At 30.9% G+C, this 20,260-nt stretch overlaps 2 protein-coding genes across 9 annotated transcripts in view; one reads left to right on the top strand and one right to left on the bottom strand.

The window, feature by feature from the left end:
* Positions 1-3,703, top strand: part of LOC126850104 (POU domain, class 6, transcription factor 1) — a 136,478-nt gene extending 132,775 nt beyond the window's left edge. For all 6 annotated transcript variants that reach the window (XM_050592784.1, XM_050592801.1, XM_050592774.1 and 3 more), the window contains one exon: positions 119-3,703. In XM_050592784.1, the coding sequence (XP_050448741.1) occupies positions 119-243 (125 nt within the window). In that variant the 3' untranslated portion in view covers positions 244-3,703. The remainder of the gene's footprint in view (positions 1-118) is intronic.
* Positions 3,704-4,208: 505 nt separating this feature from the next.
* On the bottom strand, positions 4,209-11,117 carry LOC126850509 (UNC93-like protein). 3 transcript variants are annotated; one of them, XM_050593630.1, is made up of 7 exons: positions 10,949-11,117; positions 7,949-8,253; positions 6,922-7,208; positions 5,578-5,803; positions 5,287-5,446; positions 4,878-5,145; positions 4,209-4,528 (listed from the first exon to the last, which is right to left on the bottom strand). In XM_050593630.1, the coding sequence occupies exons 2-7, from the start codon at positions 8,206-8,208 to the stop codon at positions 4,278-4,280; spliced, it is 1,452 nt and encodes a 483-aa protein (XP_050449587.1). In that variant the 5' UTR covers positions 8,209-8,253; positions 10,949-11,117; the 3' UTR covers positions 4,209-4,277. The 3 variants fall into 3 exon arrangements, with proteins under 3 accessions (XP_050449587.1, XP_050449578.1, XP_050449596.1); XM_050593621.1 differs by having other exon boundaries at positions 10,957-11,117; XM_050593639.1 differs by lacking the exon at positions 4,209-4,528 and adding an exon at positions 4,565-4,738 and having other exon boundaries at positions 10,957-11,117.
* Positions 11,118-20,260: the final 9,143 nt, after the last annotated feature.

Raw genomic sequence — 20,260 nt, 5'->3', positions numbered from 1 at the left:
AGTGCGTCTTTTCATTTATTCCTATTATTATTAATTTTTTCGCTACTAATCTTGTCGATTTTTCTTCAAACCTGTCTTACTTTAACACATTAAATGTTTCAATTCTCTTCCTTTACAGGCAATGAAATCACGACTTTAGCGCATCGACTAGGATACGATAGGGAGGTGATAAGAATCTGGTTCTGTAACAAAAGACAAGCTTTGAAGAACACGGTGAGGATGATGTCGAAGGGCGTCGTATAGGGAAGGACTACATCTACCGATCAACCGAGCAACATATGAGAAAAGCTTCAAGCTGAAGCGAGCGATGAGAAACATGTTTCGTGAAATTTTTCAAAAAAATCTCGCGTTTCTTCTAGTAATATAAATAAATTGAATCGCGCGTGAGAGAACGACTTTTCCGTGGCATATTACGGAATTAAGGAGGAAAATCATTCACCGGAGAAAGACTGTAGTTATCAAAGTGAATCCGGCACGGAAAGATCGTTCTAGATCGAGGCGAGGTCCTTCGAATATTGTGATCGCAGGTGTATACGACATCTATATGTAAATAGCTTTAATCTACGAATATGTAATGTATACATGAGTCGAATATCGAAAACTGATAATCTAAAATCGTTGTCTCTCATTTGGTACCAATCCGTCGCGCGCTTCCACAATTTTCATAGATATATATCTAGCAGAGAACACACACACACACACACACACTGTGACTAACTGATCCAGTTTCGAGTTTCGAAACAAACAAGTTATTGGCAAGCATCAACGAATCGAGTAACGTAGGATTCCACGACGATCAAAATTACGTGAAAAGTTTATCGAGCAACGATAGAAAAATTGCTTCCATACGTCTTAATTAATTAATTGCTCGAGTGTGACGCATCGGGACACGTACGTTTCTCGGAACACAATCCATGAAAAACCGGGCGGAAAGGTATGTAAGTCGTCGCACGGATAATAATTAATAAAAATTCAACTATACCTTCAAAAAATGATTATTTACGAGATAGCGGCGAACATTTTAACAGCTACGTGCAATCGATAATCACATAATCAAATGATGGCGTAATGATCGAGAATGCACTCAAAATCGAAAGACTCGATGGATGGCAATCTTTTGCGCGCAACAAGAACTATAATTAAATTCGAGAACCGAACCTTCAAGGAAATTAATTACATCCGATCTTGAAATATCGTTGTCGCTCGTTGAGTTGCGTAAAATAAAAATATCGCTTAAATAATAAATACAAAATCTCATCGCCTCTCTCTATTGATTATATAATATCAAATCCCTTATATATACACAATTGAAACGAGCAATGATAATATTTCTGTTATAATTTCGGTGACAGATCGACGGAGAGTTTTTAGTGCGCGCGAGATCTGTAAATTACACGTGTATCTAGAAACATGAATGAAATTCCTTTAGTAACTAAATAACGCAATAACGTCTCTGAAAGTATGCTATAATGCGATTATATACCACATGCCGCTCCTGTGAAGTTGTATTTGTTAGTCGTGTAGGAAAGAGACGGTTAGGGACAGACGAGATTCGAGTTTCTGCAAAACTAGTCCGTAATAATCTGCCATATAAGACGTATACGTGTTAAACGAGCACGCATCCTTCGTTCCTATACATATATGCGCGATCCGCTTACTCGCTGAATAACGATGAAAGCTCGGATGAAAACTTCGATTTTACTAGAGCTCGATTCCGATCTGCGGGGATAATCGACGAACATAATTCTTCGATTACGAAAAACGCTTCCGTATGTATGTGTGTATTGTTCCATATTTCTATCTTGATTTTATAAATCGTATTTACAATCGTGCGAAAGAAAGAAAAGATGTAGGCGATCAAATAATATTCTATTCGTGTATTCCTTCGCGAATGTAGATTCGAATGTATTGCGCGACAAATATTACAGATGCGTGATTTTGCAATCGAAGAATTATTTATGCATTATTACTGTGTCCCTTTTAACTGAAATGAAAAAAAATCATAATCATAAATAAATACATAAAAAATGGCCATGTAAAATCGCCCTACACGTCATAATAATTATTAGGACGATTGATTTGCACGCGTCGCTACATATACGAACGCATTATGTTGTGACGCAGTCATTTAGCAACAAGCGATCGACAACCCGCAGTCGTATTTCCGCGTAAAAGGATATTTAAGTGAAGCCCATAAAAGTACGGTTTTCTTAATATTTAGCAGACAAGTACGTTTAATGAATAAGATTGTGCATAAAATGTACTTCATCCTCTTTATATAATGGGCTATTCGCTACGATAATATCGTGAAATCTTTAACATGATGCGTAGCTAGGGGCGCAAGGGGTAGCCTGTACATATTACGATACATACATTGTAATATTACAATTAACTTTTATTATATCATAGCTACAAAATAGCTGAATTCGAGCAAAGAAAATTTACATGGTTAAAAAAATAATAAATTTCTAAAAATAAAACATATTTTAAGGTTTTACTTTTAAGAGTCTGAGATGAGCAAAGTGATCTGTTCCTAAAATATTGTATTATACGAGTAAAAAGAGAGGATGAGAGAGAAAGGCACGAGTGGGGGTCGGAAAGATATACGATAAGGTAAAATTCAAAATTCAAAATTTTTATTACAGGGATGGGATGTATATGTTATCCTTTTTGATAAAAAAGCGAAAATATTTGTACAGAAATATTCCGGTTATTAAATTTTGTTATACGAGAAAGAGAGAAAGAAAGAATGAAAGGGGAAAAAAGAGAGAGAGAGAGAGAGAGAGAGAGAGAGAGAGAAATAAAAGAGCAGAGCGTCAAAAGACGCGCGGTAGTGATAAAAATAAAAACGCGAACACAGTTTAAGAATCATGTGTATTTTCTTCGTGAAATTGAAATATTCGAATAGATCCTTACGAAAATATAAACATGAGTATTACAAAAAAAAAAAACATGTGAATTGTATTCGTGAATGTCATATTTCTAAGGAAGATAGATCCACGGGCAAATGTTTTATAGCAGTTTCCAGCTGAATTCTTGCTCGCTTTATCTGGTGATTTTTGTAGACAAAAGATAAGAAAGGATAGCCCTACGTCACATAACCGAATAATAAAGAGAAGAAATAAACATCCCTAAAAAAAGAAGTCACGTCGAGTCATAAAGTAAAAACAAAACACAAATCGATAAGAGGAAACTGCTCCTGAAACATTGCCCAGCGAAACCAAAGTTCCTACTACGTTTTATAAAGTATATAATTGAAACTGCAGAGAACACTTGAATTGTAAATATACGATAAACGCAAAGTTAAGCTAATAATCACGATACAATCAGCAATTTAACGATGCTAAAATACGACTCGCCGATCAATTGATTCGACATTGCCGTTGTCGGAGAACATCGATCGACCTTATTATGGAAAGAAAATCACACAACTTGGTAAGCCGACTTCACCGAAGGCGGGAATCAATTGATTTTGGCAACGAAATAAGCACACAGTCGGCAATTAAGCACATAAGTATACAATTAAACTAAGCAGCCGTAGCTCTAGCTTCAATGTTAGCACTTAGGCACACGATGTAACATTAAATTACGTATTTAAATGAAGGACAAGAATCTTAGCCGTTAAGCGAATACCTGTGTAAAATTTAGTAGGTGTCCACAAAAATAAAATAAAAACATATATTGTGGTACAAATAATAAAAAATCGCACCTATTGCTTTTCGCGATTAAAAAATTTCGTTTGATTTTCAGATAAATAACTTTAGATAAAAGTTTCGCGCACATGATTTTTGTAACATATAACATATCTATGAGTTATAACTGTGAGAAATGAAAAAAATCATTTCTAAGCTATAACTGTAGTGAGAATTTCTTGTCAAATTTTCTCCTCTTAACAATTTTGTGTTTTAATTCACAAAATACATTCCTCTTTTTATTTTTATTCTAATATAACTTCAGGTACATGGTAGATTTTACTTCCTATATATATATATATATATATATATATATATATATATATATATATATATATATATCTTATTAATAACAAAGAATCAACAGGTAATAAGTCATTTTTTTCAATAATTTTTAAATATATATTTTTATAATTTTTCCATATTTTAGTACCTTTAATAATAAATAATATCAAAAAATAAAGATGTCAAGAAATTTCTTACAATGCCATTAACTAAGAAGAAAAATAGCTAGACTTACGCTAAAATTACTTTTATATTTTGTTGCTTAATATCTTCGTTAGAAAATTTTATTATTCAAATTTGTTAGTCAACTCTATTAACTAATTCAAAATCAGGCTTGTCGTCAGGAACAGCTCTGTCCGTTTTACCTGACCACTCGATAATGCCATAACCGATCATTCCAGCACACAATATTCCGATTAAGAGATATAATTTCGTAAAGGTACACAGATACGGGTTATACACGTACGTTATCACTGAACCAGTGGACTCCCACAGGCGGAAGTTGGAGAAAGCCGCCTCCTCTTGACCAGGAAATAATATACCACTCAATGCTAAAATAATTTGCATATAATCAATCTCTTAATCTAAATTAATAACTATCCAGCTAGATTTTATTATTGCAAATATTTTAACAAATAGAATATTTCTTTAGAAAAATCTGTAAAAATATGTAAAAATCGATTGTGTACTATTTGTTGGTACGGTATCGTCAGTGGAATACGAAATGTTCTTATCTGTCGGTACAATCTTACACGCAGCAACTAAATTAGGAAATTCAATTTAATTATCATCATGCAATAATTTTGAAATTATTTTGACAATATATGGTACATCGATATTAAATGTATAAAACTATTTAATAATAACAAGAAATATTTTGTTGCTTCTTATCTTGCTCACCATTAATTTGTACCAGCCAGATCGAATCGCACACACCCCATAAACCTGACACCAGAAAGAAAATAATGCCTTGTTCTGGCGTCGGTTTCCATCGCAACATAAAGATGAAAAGACTTAAATGCAAACAAAAAGCGAAAAACATTACGGGCTTTCTTCCCGTCAACTTCACGATAGATCCTGTAGTGAGCGCAGCTATAGCATTTGTGACACCAAAGCATATCATTACGTAACCGATATTGCTAATCCCCCAAGCGCAAGAAACGAATGACTGCAATAAATATAAATATAAATAAATAAATATAATAAAGTTATTGTTTTTTTAGAAAAAAAAAAAAAAATTCTCTTATTTCTAGCATAAGCAGAAATTTTATTTTAAATGCTTCTCTCTTCTCGTATGTAATTTACTAACTGCGTTGTAATCGGCAAATAAAAATGCCTGTTCAGCTCCAATGAACAATGTTATTGGCAATATTAAAAGTTGATTCTTCTCTTTCAACAACTTTAATGTCACGGCCAGTAGTTTAAATCCAGACGTTCCTTTCACCGAGCGGGTTCTGCTTCGATCGTATCTATAAAATAGGAATTGTAACATCAAGAAACTCTTATGCAATATACATATAATATCTCCTCTGTAATTTTTGTTATGTAAAAAAAATATTTTCGGATGTTTGATAGATGAACGAGATATAAAGAATTGTACCTGGATAAGGAATCAACGCCGAACGCAATTATTAGACAAGCTAATATCATGCAGCCTAAATAAATCCCGGAAATTAGATATATTCTTTCTATAGGAGATGATTGCAGATTCGGGTTTTCGTCTTTCACACTAGACACTCCACAGAAATTTGCGCCGCATTTTTCTACCATAACACTACTGTTCAGAGTTACATTACTGGTAACCGTCTCGATTCCATAGGAAAGAACTGTATTGATAAAAAAAAAAAAAAAAATGCGAAAATGAAGAAAGCAATTGATCACTAATAGTAATAAAATTATTCCACAGACTTTTATAAATATACTAGATATTAGACTGTTAACAGTCGATGTGTCAGATAAAATCAGGGCAGCCATTTACAATTGGGCAGAATATATATATGTAAATTGATTAATAGTTATGTCAGCAATCTTTAGTATATATATATATATATATATATATATATATATATATATATAGAGAGAGAGAGAGAGAGAGAGAGAGAAATCTGTATTCTCTATAAAAAAGTATACTTGAATAGATTCAATAGAACAGAATACATAATCATTAGAATACCAGAACAATTTCTTGCTGCGACGTATATACATATATATAGTTTCTATTCGTTAGTTTATATTCTTTCTGATCACATCAACAGTAAGTTAATTTTGTTTTCATCGGCGCTCGCATTTTTATGGCTCAACAGCTGTGCATTCATATGCGCTTTCGCAAGAATCATAAATATTGTAAGCAATTTATTTTGTGTTACATTCTGATTCGCGATTGTTTGTTATTGCATCTTAAATTGGGCGATGATTAAATAATTATATAATTTATAACTGCTTTATTCAGAAAAAGATTGCTCATTAAATTTCTCACATTGCTTAAAAAAATTATAAAAATATGGTATGTTGAAAATTATTGTATTATAATTTTTTTTTTTTTCGTATAAAGTGACTAGAGAAATCGAGTAGATTTATAACCGCATTAGATATGAAAATTAAAAAAATAACCGATAGATTAAATTACAATATACTAGTGAGTCTCTGAATATTAATTTACATTATTGGCGGCAATAAATATTTTGTACAGTTTGTTCGTGTCTATAACGACGATTCTATTTTACATATACCATGAAGCATTGCAGCGACTATCAATTCATTCTTACAACACCACTCGGCGATACGTCATTAAAATTAACATTTGTAAACAAAATATCCTCTGAGTCGAAGCATAATTTATATGCAAATATTTTTCCCGGCATATCTAATCCCTGAGATATAAAGTTGATCATCGCGTATGCTGTCGGTAAGCTACACATATATATTTGTAACAATATTAACCCACCTGCTGAAGATATAAAATTTCCCCACACCTGCGCCATTTGATAGAACATGAAGAAGAGGCCAAAGAATCTTGTGACAAGAACATTCGCGGATATATCTGAGACGGTTGAGTAAGCTTCTGCTGCCACAGTTAGATAAGTACACTTCGCGCACCAAAGCGGTCCTCCGCCTAATCCGACCGATAATCCGGCGGGAATCATCGTATAAAATTTTGGGTAAAACTGAGAAGCTATGAAAGGCATATAAGCCAATATGGAAACACACATTGTCCACTTGCATCCTAACCAACTGGAACAAAAAATTATATATATATATATATATATTTTTTTTTTTTATTTATTCATATTAATTAATTAGAATGTTCTTTAAATAAAATTTCTTCAAATTAACCCTAAGATTTGTATTCACAGCCCGTTTTCATATTCAAGATCGTCTTAAGTATGATCAATTTTACGATCCCATCCAGCCGGTGAAATGTCATATAGTACCTTAAGACTGTACTTGAGGCAATTAAAAATATTAGACTAGAGAAAATGCTACGTTTATTAAAACGATATATGTAATTTTTGCTTATATGTTTATCTCACTTTTGCAATGATAGAACCTACGGGTGTTTTATGAAACATAATTCTGGGTCAAGGTAAAAACGACAACGCGCGTAATAAAGTTTAGTAACGTGGAACTCTGTACAGAACTAATCCCCTATACGTTCTACTTATATATATATATATATATATATATATATATATATATATATATATATATATATATATTGAGCGGTCTCATCGTCTATGATGATCCAAGGCTATTCCGATATACTTCCCAAAACAGAATTCTCGATTTATTCCATCATGATAAGAAGCAAGAGTAATCGGATTTGACGACAATTCCCCTCCAGCCCGAGCCATGAAATATTTATCGCGGTAGTCGTCGAAAATATTGTCAAACTGCTATTGCAAGTTATTTGGACTTTCAATTCATTATATGATGAAAAAAAAAATATATAAATTAGATTGTCTAAGCCTTACCTTATGATAAGAGCGGGTAGAAAAATGTTGCTGAAGAGTAGACTGCCGTAAATCGCCGATAAAGTAAATGTACCCAGCGATTCATCCGCATTGATAGAGCTCTGTAAATTCGAGGCTCCCATAAAGGAAGTAAAATTCACCATAAAAGCACAACCAATCGCTAGAATATTCCTTATAATTCGCCATTGTTCTGACGGCTCAAAATTTGGGATCGACACTTGTACGAATCGTCTTGATGGAATCACCTCGGTTTTCGTCATAATTTAATCGATGTCCAGTTATTGTATTTACAGCGTCGATAACACCTTTTCAAAAATATGTATACCCTGTGATTTTGCTAATCAATAAAGTATATTGTAAATTATTAAATATCTTTTAAAAACATAAAAATAAAGAAAGATGTTTATAGCAACCGCACTCTTGATGTCTACTATTTGTCTAATCATAGAAAAAACTATTAGGAATATATATGCTTCTTTTTCTGTAATTTGCGATTAAGATTTCAGTATCTCAATATATATTATTATCTGCAATATACATTTCAAATCGATTTAATAGACCTTGTTATCTCAATTGCAATCCTATTGAAAGATATCGGTGAATGATCATGGACTGTGGAATTAAAACTGAAACTGAATATTCACGTTCATTCCTATATTGATCAGCGACGCGATTTGCGTAAAGCCAATAACGATTTCAAGGTAATAAGCGAATGTGAAAATGGCATGTGTAGCATTATGTCGTAATTTGTGATCATTCTACGCGTATAAATGTTTCACTTGCGCTTTATTACCACTAATATTATAATTTTGGTTTTGACATATAGGTGAAATACAGATTTTATATGTAATAACAAAATTCCTCCAATCCGAACGGAATTGCATAACCATTTTCCGTTTGGCGAGATACATGATCGTCAGAGCATCGATAGGCAATCTGTTCTTCGGATTGGATATCGTTGCTCCTTTCATGCACCTTAATCGCACCTGATACAATTTCCATTCCGATCACGCATCTCGTTTCGGAATATATAACGCGCCGATCGAACTAAAATCCTGTCACACACAAATAGATGCACACGTTAACGTAACGCAAGTTTATCGACAAAACGTCGAGTAACACTGCGCAAATAGACTTTGATGAAAATCCGCAACATAGGAATAGACACTGCTGTTTGTACGAATATTTGTTAAATATTTGTCGAATAAAATTTTTCAACATACATTATATAAACTTAATTATAAGAATTTAATTTTAAGAGGATATTCTTGCTCAACAGTATTTTAATAATAAACTTGATTAGATGTATTTAGTGCGCATTTATTTGATTCTCTGTATTCAATTGATATTGAAAATGATACAAAAAAGTGAATGAGGACGCACTTAGAATTAGTGCGCAACCGTATTAGTGCATACAATCGAATTGGCTATGAAAGAAACAAGGCACAATTTTTGCTTTACTTTATAGTTTAAAATTGATTTTTTTATTTATTTTGTTTCATCAATTGTGTCAAAAAGTAAATAATTTTAGAATTGTTGATGCTAAAAATCAATATATATTTAATGGATCTCTTACAGTTTTAGACCTTCACTTTACACTCGATAATCGTTACAAAAACAAAAAACGTGTTGTTGCATAAACAAACAAATTGACACGTGTTTAATAAAAATTCATGTTATTACGTAACTTGTGATAAGATGGAAAATCATAGGAATTTTTACTTATTATTAAACGCTCGTTTGTAACGTCACAAGTTACATTTAATATATGCTAATTACATGTAAAACTAAAACAATCCACTCGCCATGTCATTTGAAGTAAAGCTGATAATCATAATATTGATTTTGATTGTTGCAAATATTGTGGGATTATAAATGACGATCAGACAATATCATCAATAATATTATGTACATTAATTATGCAATAAATTCGCCGTATCAAAGAGTACTTCAACGAAAATCAGGACAACCTTGCATATACGTTTATACCTATAACGTGCAATTCAATTAGTCTCGGGCACATCACTTGTCATTTTCACTCTACTGTCACCGTTGCGTACAACTATGTAACTCTATTGGATGAGACTTACGGGTAGCAGCATGATAATAATGAAATATTCTACGCATGACATAAAGCAGAAATATTAGATAGTTAGATAGCTATCGTAATTTAACGTGCATTATACGCTTTCTGTCAAAATTTATACGTATATTAAAATAAATATACAATTTATATTCAACATATTTTTTTTTTACTTCATACTTTTCAAGCACGCTGATCTCTCAATTTATATCGTAAACAAATTAAGTTAAATCAGAAAACTTTTTTTATATACGTGTAAATATATTAAATAATGGATTTCTCTTTCTAGTATGAATAACAAAATAAATTTATAGCGTAGCATGTATGTGCATAATCTGTCTCTTTTTATACAATACTAATAATTCATGTAAAAAAATATACCTAAAGAATTAATAGATTCTTACATTAATAAATATTTTTATATTATAATAAATACAAAAATTAAACAACGTAACATTATTAACACAATTTAAAGTAATTTTGTTATAAATTTATTATTTTATCACTTAAAATCTATGTGTACTTTACAAAACAATTGTCCGAGATTTAAGGATAACAAAAACTCGTGTCTGACCTTTAATAATCGATTCGAATTTATATCACGTAATCAAGAAAGTTTGCGTACGATTTTCCTGCTAGGTTCCCTATCATTAATAAACATAGATTGAAGGTCGCCATCGAGTATAATCTACAGGAAACTCAAATGCTTGCACGAAGCTTTGACGCTAATGATGAGACTTTCAGTATTAGTTATTTTTTTTATGACAATACACATATGTTTTTCTTTTGCAATAAAAATTATACAAATATTCGTGATTATTTGATTTAAAAAGTTATTTAATTAAAATGACAACCAACGCACCATTGCTTTCACAACATTTATCTCATATAATACCTAGATTTATTCTAAGGCTTACTTGTATACCTGTCTCAACTTAGCGTTTCCAATTTCGCGAAATCGGAATTTAAATTTTTCCTGATCATCAGCGTGTATACGACAACTCGAGGTACGTTTATTTAAGCCCGCACGGTGAATAAAATGATACTGTGGAGATACCGCGAATGATCCAAACGATCAGATAGTTATTCCCCACTTACACGCACCTTCTCAGGTGAGTACATGATATATCGACAGTTAAATCGCTATAGTAGGGATCGTGATGTTTATCGAATCCGCGTTGGCTATATCCGTGTCCAACACGTGTCACGGTATCGTATCTCAATCGTAGAGTCTTTAAGCCTTGTAATTATCTTGATTAACCATCGCCTATTATACGCCATATTACGATCTCGTTGATCTATTCTGTAACGCGTAAAGCAATCTGTAACTATAATTAAGATAATCTCGAAGCAACGATGATTTACATTTTTTGACAACAAACAAGATGCGTCAACCTAGAAAAGATTCCTATGAACAGCAGACCGTATCACTCAAGGATATCTTTCAAGCGTGATGGTAAAACGGAAATAAATGGATTAAAATTAAACAAAGAGAAATGGCACGATCGGACGCTGCAAATTATACGAAATATCGTATTAGAAACGCTCTCAAATTAGATATATAGATTGAGATTTTGCCATTGACATCGATGAAGCGCCAATTTAACCGACGTTAGATTCGATAGATGAATATGAAATTATAATTTACTGCAACTGATTTAATAAAGTTAAATCTGATAATATGGAATTAATATTATTCTAATGACAGCATTAACCAGAAACGGATATAGCCCCTAGCCAAACGGCAATTATCACATGCGAACTACAAACCGTGCACGAGCAATGTGCAGAAATTATAGTAATTAATTAGAACAGAGCCACTGCAACAGACGCGGACAGAATACTGATGGATATAAACTCCATTCTCTGGTTATAGCTTTCTGTCGATTTCCATAATTTTCGATTAATAAAACCATGAAATATCAATATAATTTGATTGTAATAAAACATATGTTTTAATTGTAATAAACATTGTATCAAACATTGTAATAAAATATAAATTCGCGCTGGCTCTTGATTGCCTTTTCTCTCCTTTACATAATATATTCATTAGAGCTTTTATTGATTTATTGATAAAATCATAGATAGATACATACATTACGTGCCTTTAAATTAATATTCATAAGCAAAAATATTATAAAACTAATATATGTATTCAATCAATAGTTCTGACAAAACTAGGGCAGAGCTTTGTGATGAGGAAGACTAACGAATCTCTGCCAACTGTGTTCATTAATCGTCAAGATTAACTGTGGATTATTCTACCAAATTCAGAGGAAAAAGCTGCTTTTCACGTAATTACTATCTCATCGATCGTGCTTTTTAGATTTTTATTATATTATAGTTATTGTTTGGAACAATAAACAATCACATGTTCTCTGGTGTATTATTAATAAAAGCAAGCCACATACATGCATGCATACATACGTTTAATGTAAAGAATATAATGATTTCTAAAATTATAGAGAAATATATTCCCTCAGCAACGATCTTTTATATTTATTTATTACATTTGTAAATCACACTTGCCGATAATTGCATTTACATGCTTTCGATGTTATCACGGTGACTTGTGTGGTAATTAGCCGTAATTAATGCTCATACGTAAAATCCGCTTATGTACGTCGCGTCGTATAAATCCATTCGGTCGTATATATTCGCGCTATGTTAAATAGTCTCCATCGAAATCGTATCAGAATATTCGACAGAAGTGTCTGAGGCACACTGAAATTGGAATAACGGATCTTGTGCAGCTAAAGTGTGGAAAGCTTTTCAAGAGTGGCATGTAAATATAATAATATTCCATTGAGAATCGCGTTTGGCTTGTCGGAAATCATCAAAGCCCTCTATCAATTTCATTCCACGTTTACGTCAAAATCATAAACGTGATTTTTACTTTCAATAAGATTAATTTTATTGTAATAATTTTGATTATTTATGTTGTGAACTGTAAAGAAACAATTATTTAAAATTACTCGTATAGTTTGTTAAAAGTTACTTTATATATAAACTTTTCTTTTCATTGTACAAGTTTTTTTATAAGAAATAATTTATTACAAAAATGTTTTTAATTTTCACTTTGACGCAAATGATATCCTTGTTTGTAATGTTAAAATATTCTGAATTAAAAATTAACACGTATTAAATTTATATTTGATTAAAATCAAATGTATATATCAACATTAAAAAATAATGTACGTTTACACATGAGTTTGTTTCATGTTTACAACTTACACAGAAATTCCAGCATAATATACGATATCTCTCAGTTTAAAAATTAAATGACAAGTTTATAATTAAAAATGTAAAGCTATTTATGTTCAGAAATAAATTATGGCCACATCTACGCTCAGTTTGTTTACAGTGATATAAGAGGCATGAAATAAAAAAATCACACCAAACATCACATTTATTATTTAAAGGCATATAAACTTGAATTTTAAAAAGTATCAAAATTTATTGTTGCCTCTTTTCCATAATAGTGCTTATCTCGATATACGCCGTATTATTTAGTGTCGAGAAAGAAATAAATATTTATTACTAAACAAAAATCGTAGAATTTAGAATAGATAACCCAAATATTGGGAAAAATAATAGTGTATAAATAATTTTATTCATTTCATTTAAAGAGAGTTTAATATTGAAAAAATTTTAAAGTACAGAAGGAATTATAATACGTTTATTTTTAATTTATCATACTTCACTAAAAATCATATTTTAAATAAAATATTATATATATATATATATATATATATATTATATCTATCAATTATATCTTTTAAAATAATATTTGTATTCATAATATTTGCACGTGTAAATCACATACTATATTATAAATTTACATATTCATGTCGGACACATACACAACTGTTTTCACTATGTTAATATATGGCAAAATAAATTATAAATTTATAAACAGATGGCTTTATATCTTAACGTTTGTAAAAAAGGACGATAATGATTTTCACGTGTGTAAGTAAATTATATAATATTCCTATCAGCCAATATGGAATAATTTCGGCGTTAAAGATACGCATTATTCTCAGCATGTCAGCGCTAGGACGCTTCAATTACAAGGGTCAGAGAATACACAACGGATATATATATTGCGACGTACTTCGTGGCATGCATATGCTGCATATCAATTGGAATTGCACGTCCGAGGGCAAGTTTCCCAGCATTGAGATTGTAACACTCGTTAACGACGAGGAGGTAGAAATCCCGGCTGCGTTGTACATCTTGGAGATGTATAGAAGTAATTATGTATAATTTTATGAAAGTAGTGCAGAAACAATTAACGTGTGTGTTAAATAAAATTTCACGCTTCGATATTTTGCTTAATTCAATGTTAGAAATATACGCGCCCAAATTTTTATCTTTTTTTTATTTTTTTAATATTTTCTATATTTTTTACTATCTTTCTCACAGCATAAAAATGTCATATTTTAAATAAACAATGAATATTTTTTATTTTAGAATAGATATAAATTTAAAGCATCGTTAGCGTCGTTTTGAAATGCTGATTATTATTAAACTCAATATTCTTGAAACATGTGTAACAATTTATATGCATTTTTATCCGTTCGATATTTTTGCATGATGCAATTGCAGTCCAGATTGGGTATATAACAAGCAATGCAACTAAAAGTAAAATGGTATGCAGCAGAAAATTATGCTTAAGAATTAATATTTAATGAAATATTATCAATCTGTCTCTCTCTCTCTCACACACATACACACACACCCACAGATACACGCAATCAATTACAAAGCTGTTTAACTTATTATTGATTTTATATTAAATTTTTTATGAAAAATAATTATTATTGTTTTAATTTAATATTTTACGTATATATATATATATATATATATATATATATATATATATATATATGACATAATACATAAAAAGATTTGACAACAATACAATAACAACACGATGTTGTCTTTGTGACGTATAGCCGTGCTAATGTTTACATGTTAACGTTTGCCTCGGCTCTGTTATTATTCGCGCGACAACACTCGAACAGAAAGGTAATAGTGCGTAACGCTCCGCCAAATTCCTTTTTTAAACGCAATCACGATTAGTATCGGAAAATTATTTGCCATACCAGTGTAATTAATAAATAATTAACAATTAATAATAAAATGTAACAATATGTAACAATATATCGCGATAATAGTTTTGAATAGTTTCGATTTTGCATAATTTCACTCACAACTCATTTAATTAAGTAAAAATCGTAGTGTGTGACAAAAATCCAAAATAATAAATTATCGTTTCGTTGCGATTTCTTTACGGACATACAATAACTATTTCTTTAATAATACATAGAGTCAAATATATTTTGTTCAAAGCTTTACTGTTCAATTTTTGCGCATCAGTGCCGGTGAGTGATAAATTTTATTTTACCTTGAGGTGACGGATCCGTAGATATTGTAGATGTAAATGTAGATTGTAGATTGTAAATAGATCCGTTACCTCAGAATGGATGGGCTAGATTAAATCAAATAACTTAGATTTTTTTAATATACATTAAAACATATTGTATTACAGATATAATTTAAAATAGAAATTAAAACAAGAAGTTTAAAAGAATATAAAATATTTTTTTTTTAATTGATAAATTTTAGTTAATTGGTTTAATGAAAAAGGCGCTAATAATTTTATTAATTATATGAAATCGTAATAAGTTATTTTTATTTTTAATGTACCGATTGTTGTACCGATTTTATCTTAATTTTTCTTAATATAGCCCATCCATCTATATTATCATGAAAGCTCTGCTTTAATTGATATAAAGCCAAATTATTAATCTATTAAATTATATAAGATAATGTACATAAATGTTTTATTAATTTTATTTTAATATAAATTACATATTATTATAATATTGTTATTTTAATAAATTAATTTTGATCAATGACTTGGCATTAAATTAATTAAAGTAAAGTTATATTAAAACAATGCATGAGAAACTATCATAATGTTTCGCAACCATAAACGGGCATAAAATTACGCTCTTGTACCGGCGATAATAATTAGCCGGATTAGCAACAGAAGGAATTCTTTCTCCTTCATTGAAAGAAAAATACATAAAAAGATTTGACAATAATACAATAACAACACGATGTTGTCTTTGTGACGTATAGCCGTGCTAATGTTTACATACCTCGGCTCTGTTATTATTCGCGCGACAACACTCGAACAGAAAGGTAATAGTGCGTAACGCTCCGCCAAATTCCTTTTTTAAACGCAATCGCGATTAGTATCGGAAAATTATAACAGCTTCGTAATTGATTGCGTGTATCTGTGGATGTGTGTGTATGTGTGCGAGAGAGAGAGAGAGACAGATTCATAATATTTCATTAAATATTAATTAAATTTATACATTTCTGATTAGATGTAGCCAGAATGAATATGGCAAGGATCAACGAAAGGTAGGTCCAACTGGCCCAACGGAAGCAGCATACGATGCATTCTAGTAGGGCACGCGAGTAGGGCACGCGAGTAGAGCACGCGATTAGGACACGCTCTCCAAAGTTTCGATAGTCCCGGATTTCCGCTGGCTTAGCGAGCAAAAGTATAGCCGTAAATGTAAAAAGTCATAACAATTCGAGGGCTCAAAGAAGAGGATGCGTTGGACGAGAATGCTTAGTGATTAGAAATGAGAAAACAGCTTGCAGTTATATAAAATCCACTAATATAATAATAATAATAATAATAATAATAATAACAATAATATATTATAATTATGTTATATACTTTACATAATTCAATACTAATCAGTTTTATAGAAGATCAGTTATATAGAACACATATATTATGCGTCAAATTATTTTCTAAAAAGTTTTAATTATTATAGTAATAATTAATTTTTTCATAATTTTATGGTCATTCGGTTATATTGTCACGTATTTAATTAACGTTTTTTTTTTTTTCAAAACGTATTTTTTTGAAAGCTGCTTGATTTTCAAAAACTAACTGTTTATTCTATTATAACTTTCCTGTCTGAATTATATTCTTTTATTTTCTGAAAAGTTCTAATCATTAACAACGCTAATTGATATTTTTTTTAATTTTACGGTCACTCGGTTAAAGGTATATCATCACGTCTTTAACATATCTTTTAAATATGCAGGCTTTAAAGCAATCAATTAATAAATCTGCAAATCGCTAATAATGTCGTCTAATTTCGCTAAAATATAGTAAAAAATATTAATAGCCTACATATACGTATGTGTATATATATATATATACTTTTTCTAAAGTAAGAATAAAGCTTAATTGTGAGCTAAGATATCATATCAATTTAGTTCACAATCAGTTATTGTTAATACGATAAAAGTTTCGTGTGTGTTGTGAAAATTTTGAGTGGTGCGCGATGAATAATGTTACATTTATATTATAATGAGAAAATGAAGAGAGAAGAAAACATTGAAAGAGAAAAGCTCGTGATATTATACGCGTGAGAGACGATATTTCCGGGAAATAAATTTGTTTTATGAAAGATATCCCCTTTATTTTCTTTGTTACACTTCTTTACGCTGAGTACACAAAAGCAAATATAAACGAAAATATAATACATTTTATCTATTATTAATAAATCAAAAATTCGATAATTTCTCTTGTGCGAGTTTTTTTTTTCGTTTTTAAAATATTACGTGAAGGAAAGAAATGTCACAGCGTTATTTTCAAGACATATTTATGTCGCTTCATTGTATTCGTGTATTATATCTGAAAGTTTACAGATCTGTTTTGAAAAAAATCACATAATATAATACTGGATAATAAATTCAGAAAAATAAGTTGTAATATGCAAACACGATGTGCATATAATACCTACAAACAAATGTTATACATTATCAATCTAAATTATATGTCTTACAAAATGAAGTTATAAATTTAATATTGAGCCCCTATTTTCTCTCTCTCTCTCTCTCTCTTTCTCTCTTTCTTTACATATATACATGACTAACGAGATTCTCCCTTTCGTTGCGAAATTTAAACAGCTACCGTTCCGTCCAACGCAGTCGATAATTGGTGCTTGTATTTCGTTCTCTATTTCGTTCTAGCAATGTATAATGACGTGCTCGGGAAATGCATCGAGAAATGGTTTACCGAGGGGTTAGCGCGAAACGAGCTGCCAGCGAAGTTCCCTTACTCGTCGCGTGACTCAAATTAAGAGAACGGTGCGCGCTTCATCCGCATGTCCTCTGAATACGAAAGTTAATGGATTTTATAATGGAATGCGCATTGTCATAAATTTCACATGAACTTTCCACCAATAAGCGCGTCAATTTAAAAGCGTAATAAATTGGCAAGCCGGTGTGCTAAAGCAGACGGTCAATTCCCGCGCAGTTTCCGAACTCCCATGAGAGATGAGAAGAGAAAGATAGGAAGACAAATGGGGTTATCGCCAGCAGGCGAAATGTACTACTGCATGACGCAATTCAGAGAGTCCCCGTCAAATTGTTTTAATCCATTTACGAGAGATAAAACCACGTCGAACTCGTGCCCGTCATTATTCCTTACTGACTCGTTATCTGATCTCAACTCTAATTTTCCTCAGCATATCAGGATTTTAAAGCGCATTCCGATTTCCCACAGGGAGCTTTGCAACCAGCAAACGAACATGGAGCGAATTCGAATTGCATGATTTATTTGCCATTAAAACACTAATCCTTATTGCATCCGTCATTGCTCAACCATCCTTGCGCCGTTAGCATCGATTATAATTGTAAACTTTATTACTTTTTCTATTAAGAGACGCGAAAGAACGAACGAGATATTATGTGATACGATGCATGCATAATTATAATAGATGTACGAAAGTTGTTTAATTCTCGCGAAATATTAACAATACAGACGTCATATAACTTTGACACGATCCTATTTCGGTTTTCTCTTAACTTTCAAATTGCAATAATTAGAATGAGGTAACTAAAGACTTGTCAGATATTGAAATCCATGATGCTTCATATTGAAATTCAGATAAAATTTACAATAACTTCAAGTTACGCGATCCGGAATAAAATTATATTAATGATTCTGAGTTTGTTTTTTTTTTCTTTTCTATTAAATGTGTATTTCATAATAAAAATATAAATCTGCGAAGCTCGGTATTAAAACTATAATATTTTGTAAAATTAAAAACAGTTTAGAATTATAGAAAAGTTTGCGTAAAAACTTATTTAATTTATATAATACTAATACTTTCTTATTTAATAATGATCTAGGTCAAATTTTCAGGCAATTGTGCATATATTTGCTTACTCTTTTATCGAATAATTTAAGCATTAACGATGCAAATAGAAAAAAAATGGATAAATATGTAAATAAAAATGTATACATAGACAAATAGAGAAACGAATAGATGGAATTTATTCACGAATAAATTGTAATTGAATATATCACAATCGAGATCGAATAGATTTCGGAATTGGAAAAACGGAACTAGATCGCGATTCGTAACCAATGAATTTTGATAAATCCCGTTTTGTAATAAACATCTGAGAAATGCAAACGACAAAGTACAGATGCACGAATAAAGTTACAACAGTTAGTTGACGATGTTCCGTCAAAGCTTCATTAGTTATGCATGTAAGAGTGACGGAAACACGACAAAGACGGAAATGGGCCTTCCTTCTTGTAACAGAAATAACATAGCTGATGCACCCCCGGAGAAACTTGTTTCCATTTATCTCGAGTTCTCTTGAGAAATACTCATAAGTTTACGAGGATAAACCTTACCTACGATGAATCATCGCATAAACCACGCATTTCGCCTTCGTGTCCGTTAAAGATATAACGTTATTCCCGAGAGAAAATGGTCCAATTCGAAAATTCTGGACATCTGCGGGGTTAAATAAACCCCAAAAATCATATTTTTTTGCTTTGATAAAGTTTTTACTAACCTAGAGAGTGTCCTCTCCGATACATTCGTATCAAATGAGAAACACAGAAATATTATATCATGTATATCATAATGAAAATAAAATATTTTGTTTTAATAGATTAAATAAAACAGACTTTTAAAATGTTTGAACAAGTTTTCATTATCAAAATTATTTTTAATGCAGCACCGTCACTAACAGAAAAATTACTTCAACTTATAAGTTTAATTAATCAACAATTTTATTTTTAAATTAATATTGTAGCAAAAACAAAAATAATATGTATATATATATGTGTGATAAATGCTTAATATATATATATATATATATAT

This window comes from Cataglyphis hispanica, chromosome 1 (genome assembly GCF_021464435.1).
Source record: "Cataglyphis hispanica isolate Lineage 1 chromosome 1, ULB_Chis1_1.0, whole genome shotgun sequence".
NCBI lineage: Eukaryota > Metazoa > Arthropoda > Insecta > Hymenoptera > Formicidae > Cataglyphis > Cataglyphis hispanica.
This window is presented reverse-complemented; position numbering and strand designations above follow the sequence as displayed.

Excerpts from the sequence above, each read along its gene's own strand:
- LOC126850509 (XM_050593630.1), bottom strand. The coding sequence starts at position 8,208 with ATGACGAAAACCGAGGTGATTCCATCAAGACGATTCGTACAAGTGTCG. Across the intron at positions 7,209-7,948 it reads CTACCCGCTCTTATCATAAG|TTGGTTAGGATGCAAGTGGA; the intron begins GTAAGGCTTAGA and ends TTTTTGTTCCAG. Across the intron at positions 5,447-5,577 it reads GGCGTTGATTCCTTATCCAG|ATACGATCGAAGCAGAACCC; the intron begins GTACAATTCTTT and ends CCTATTTTATAG.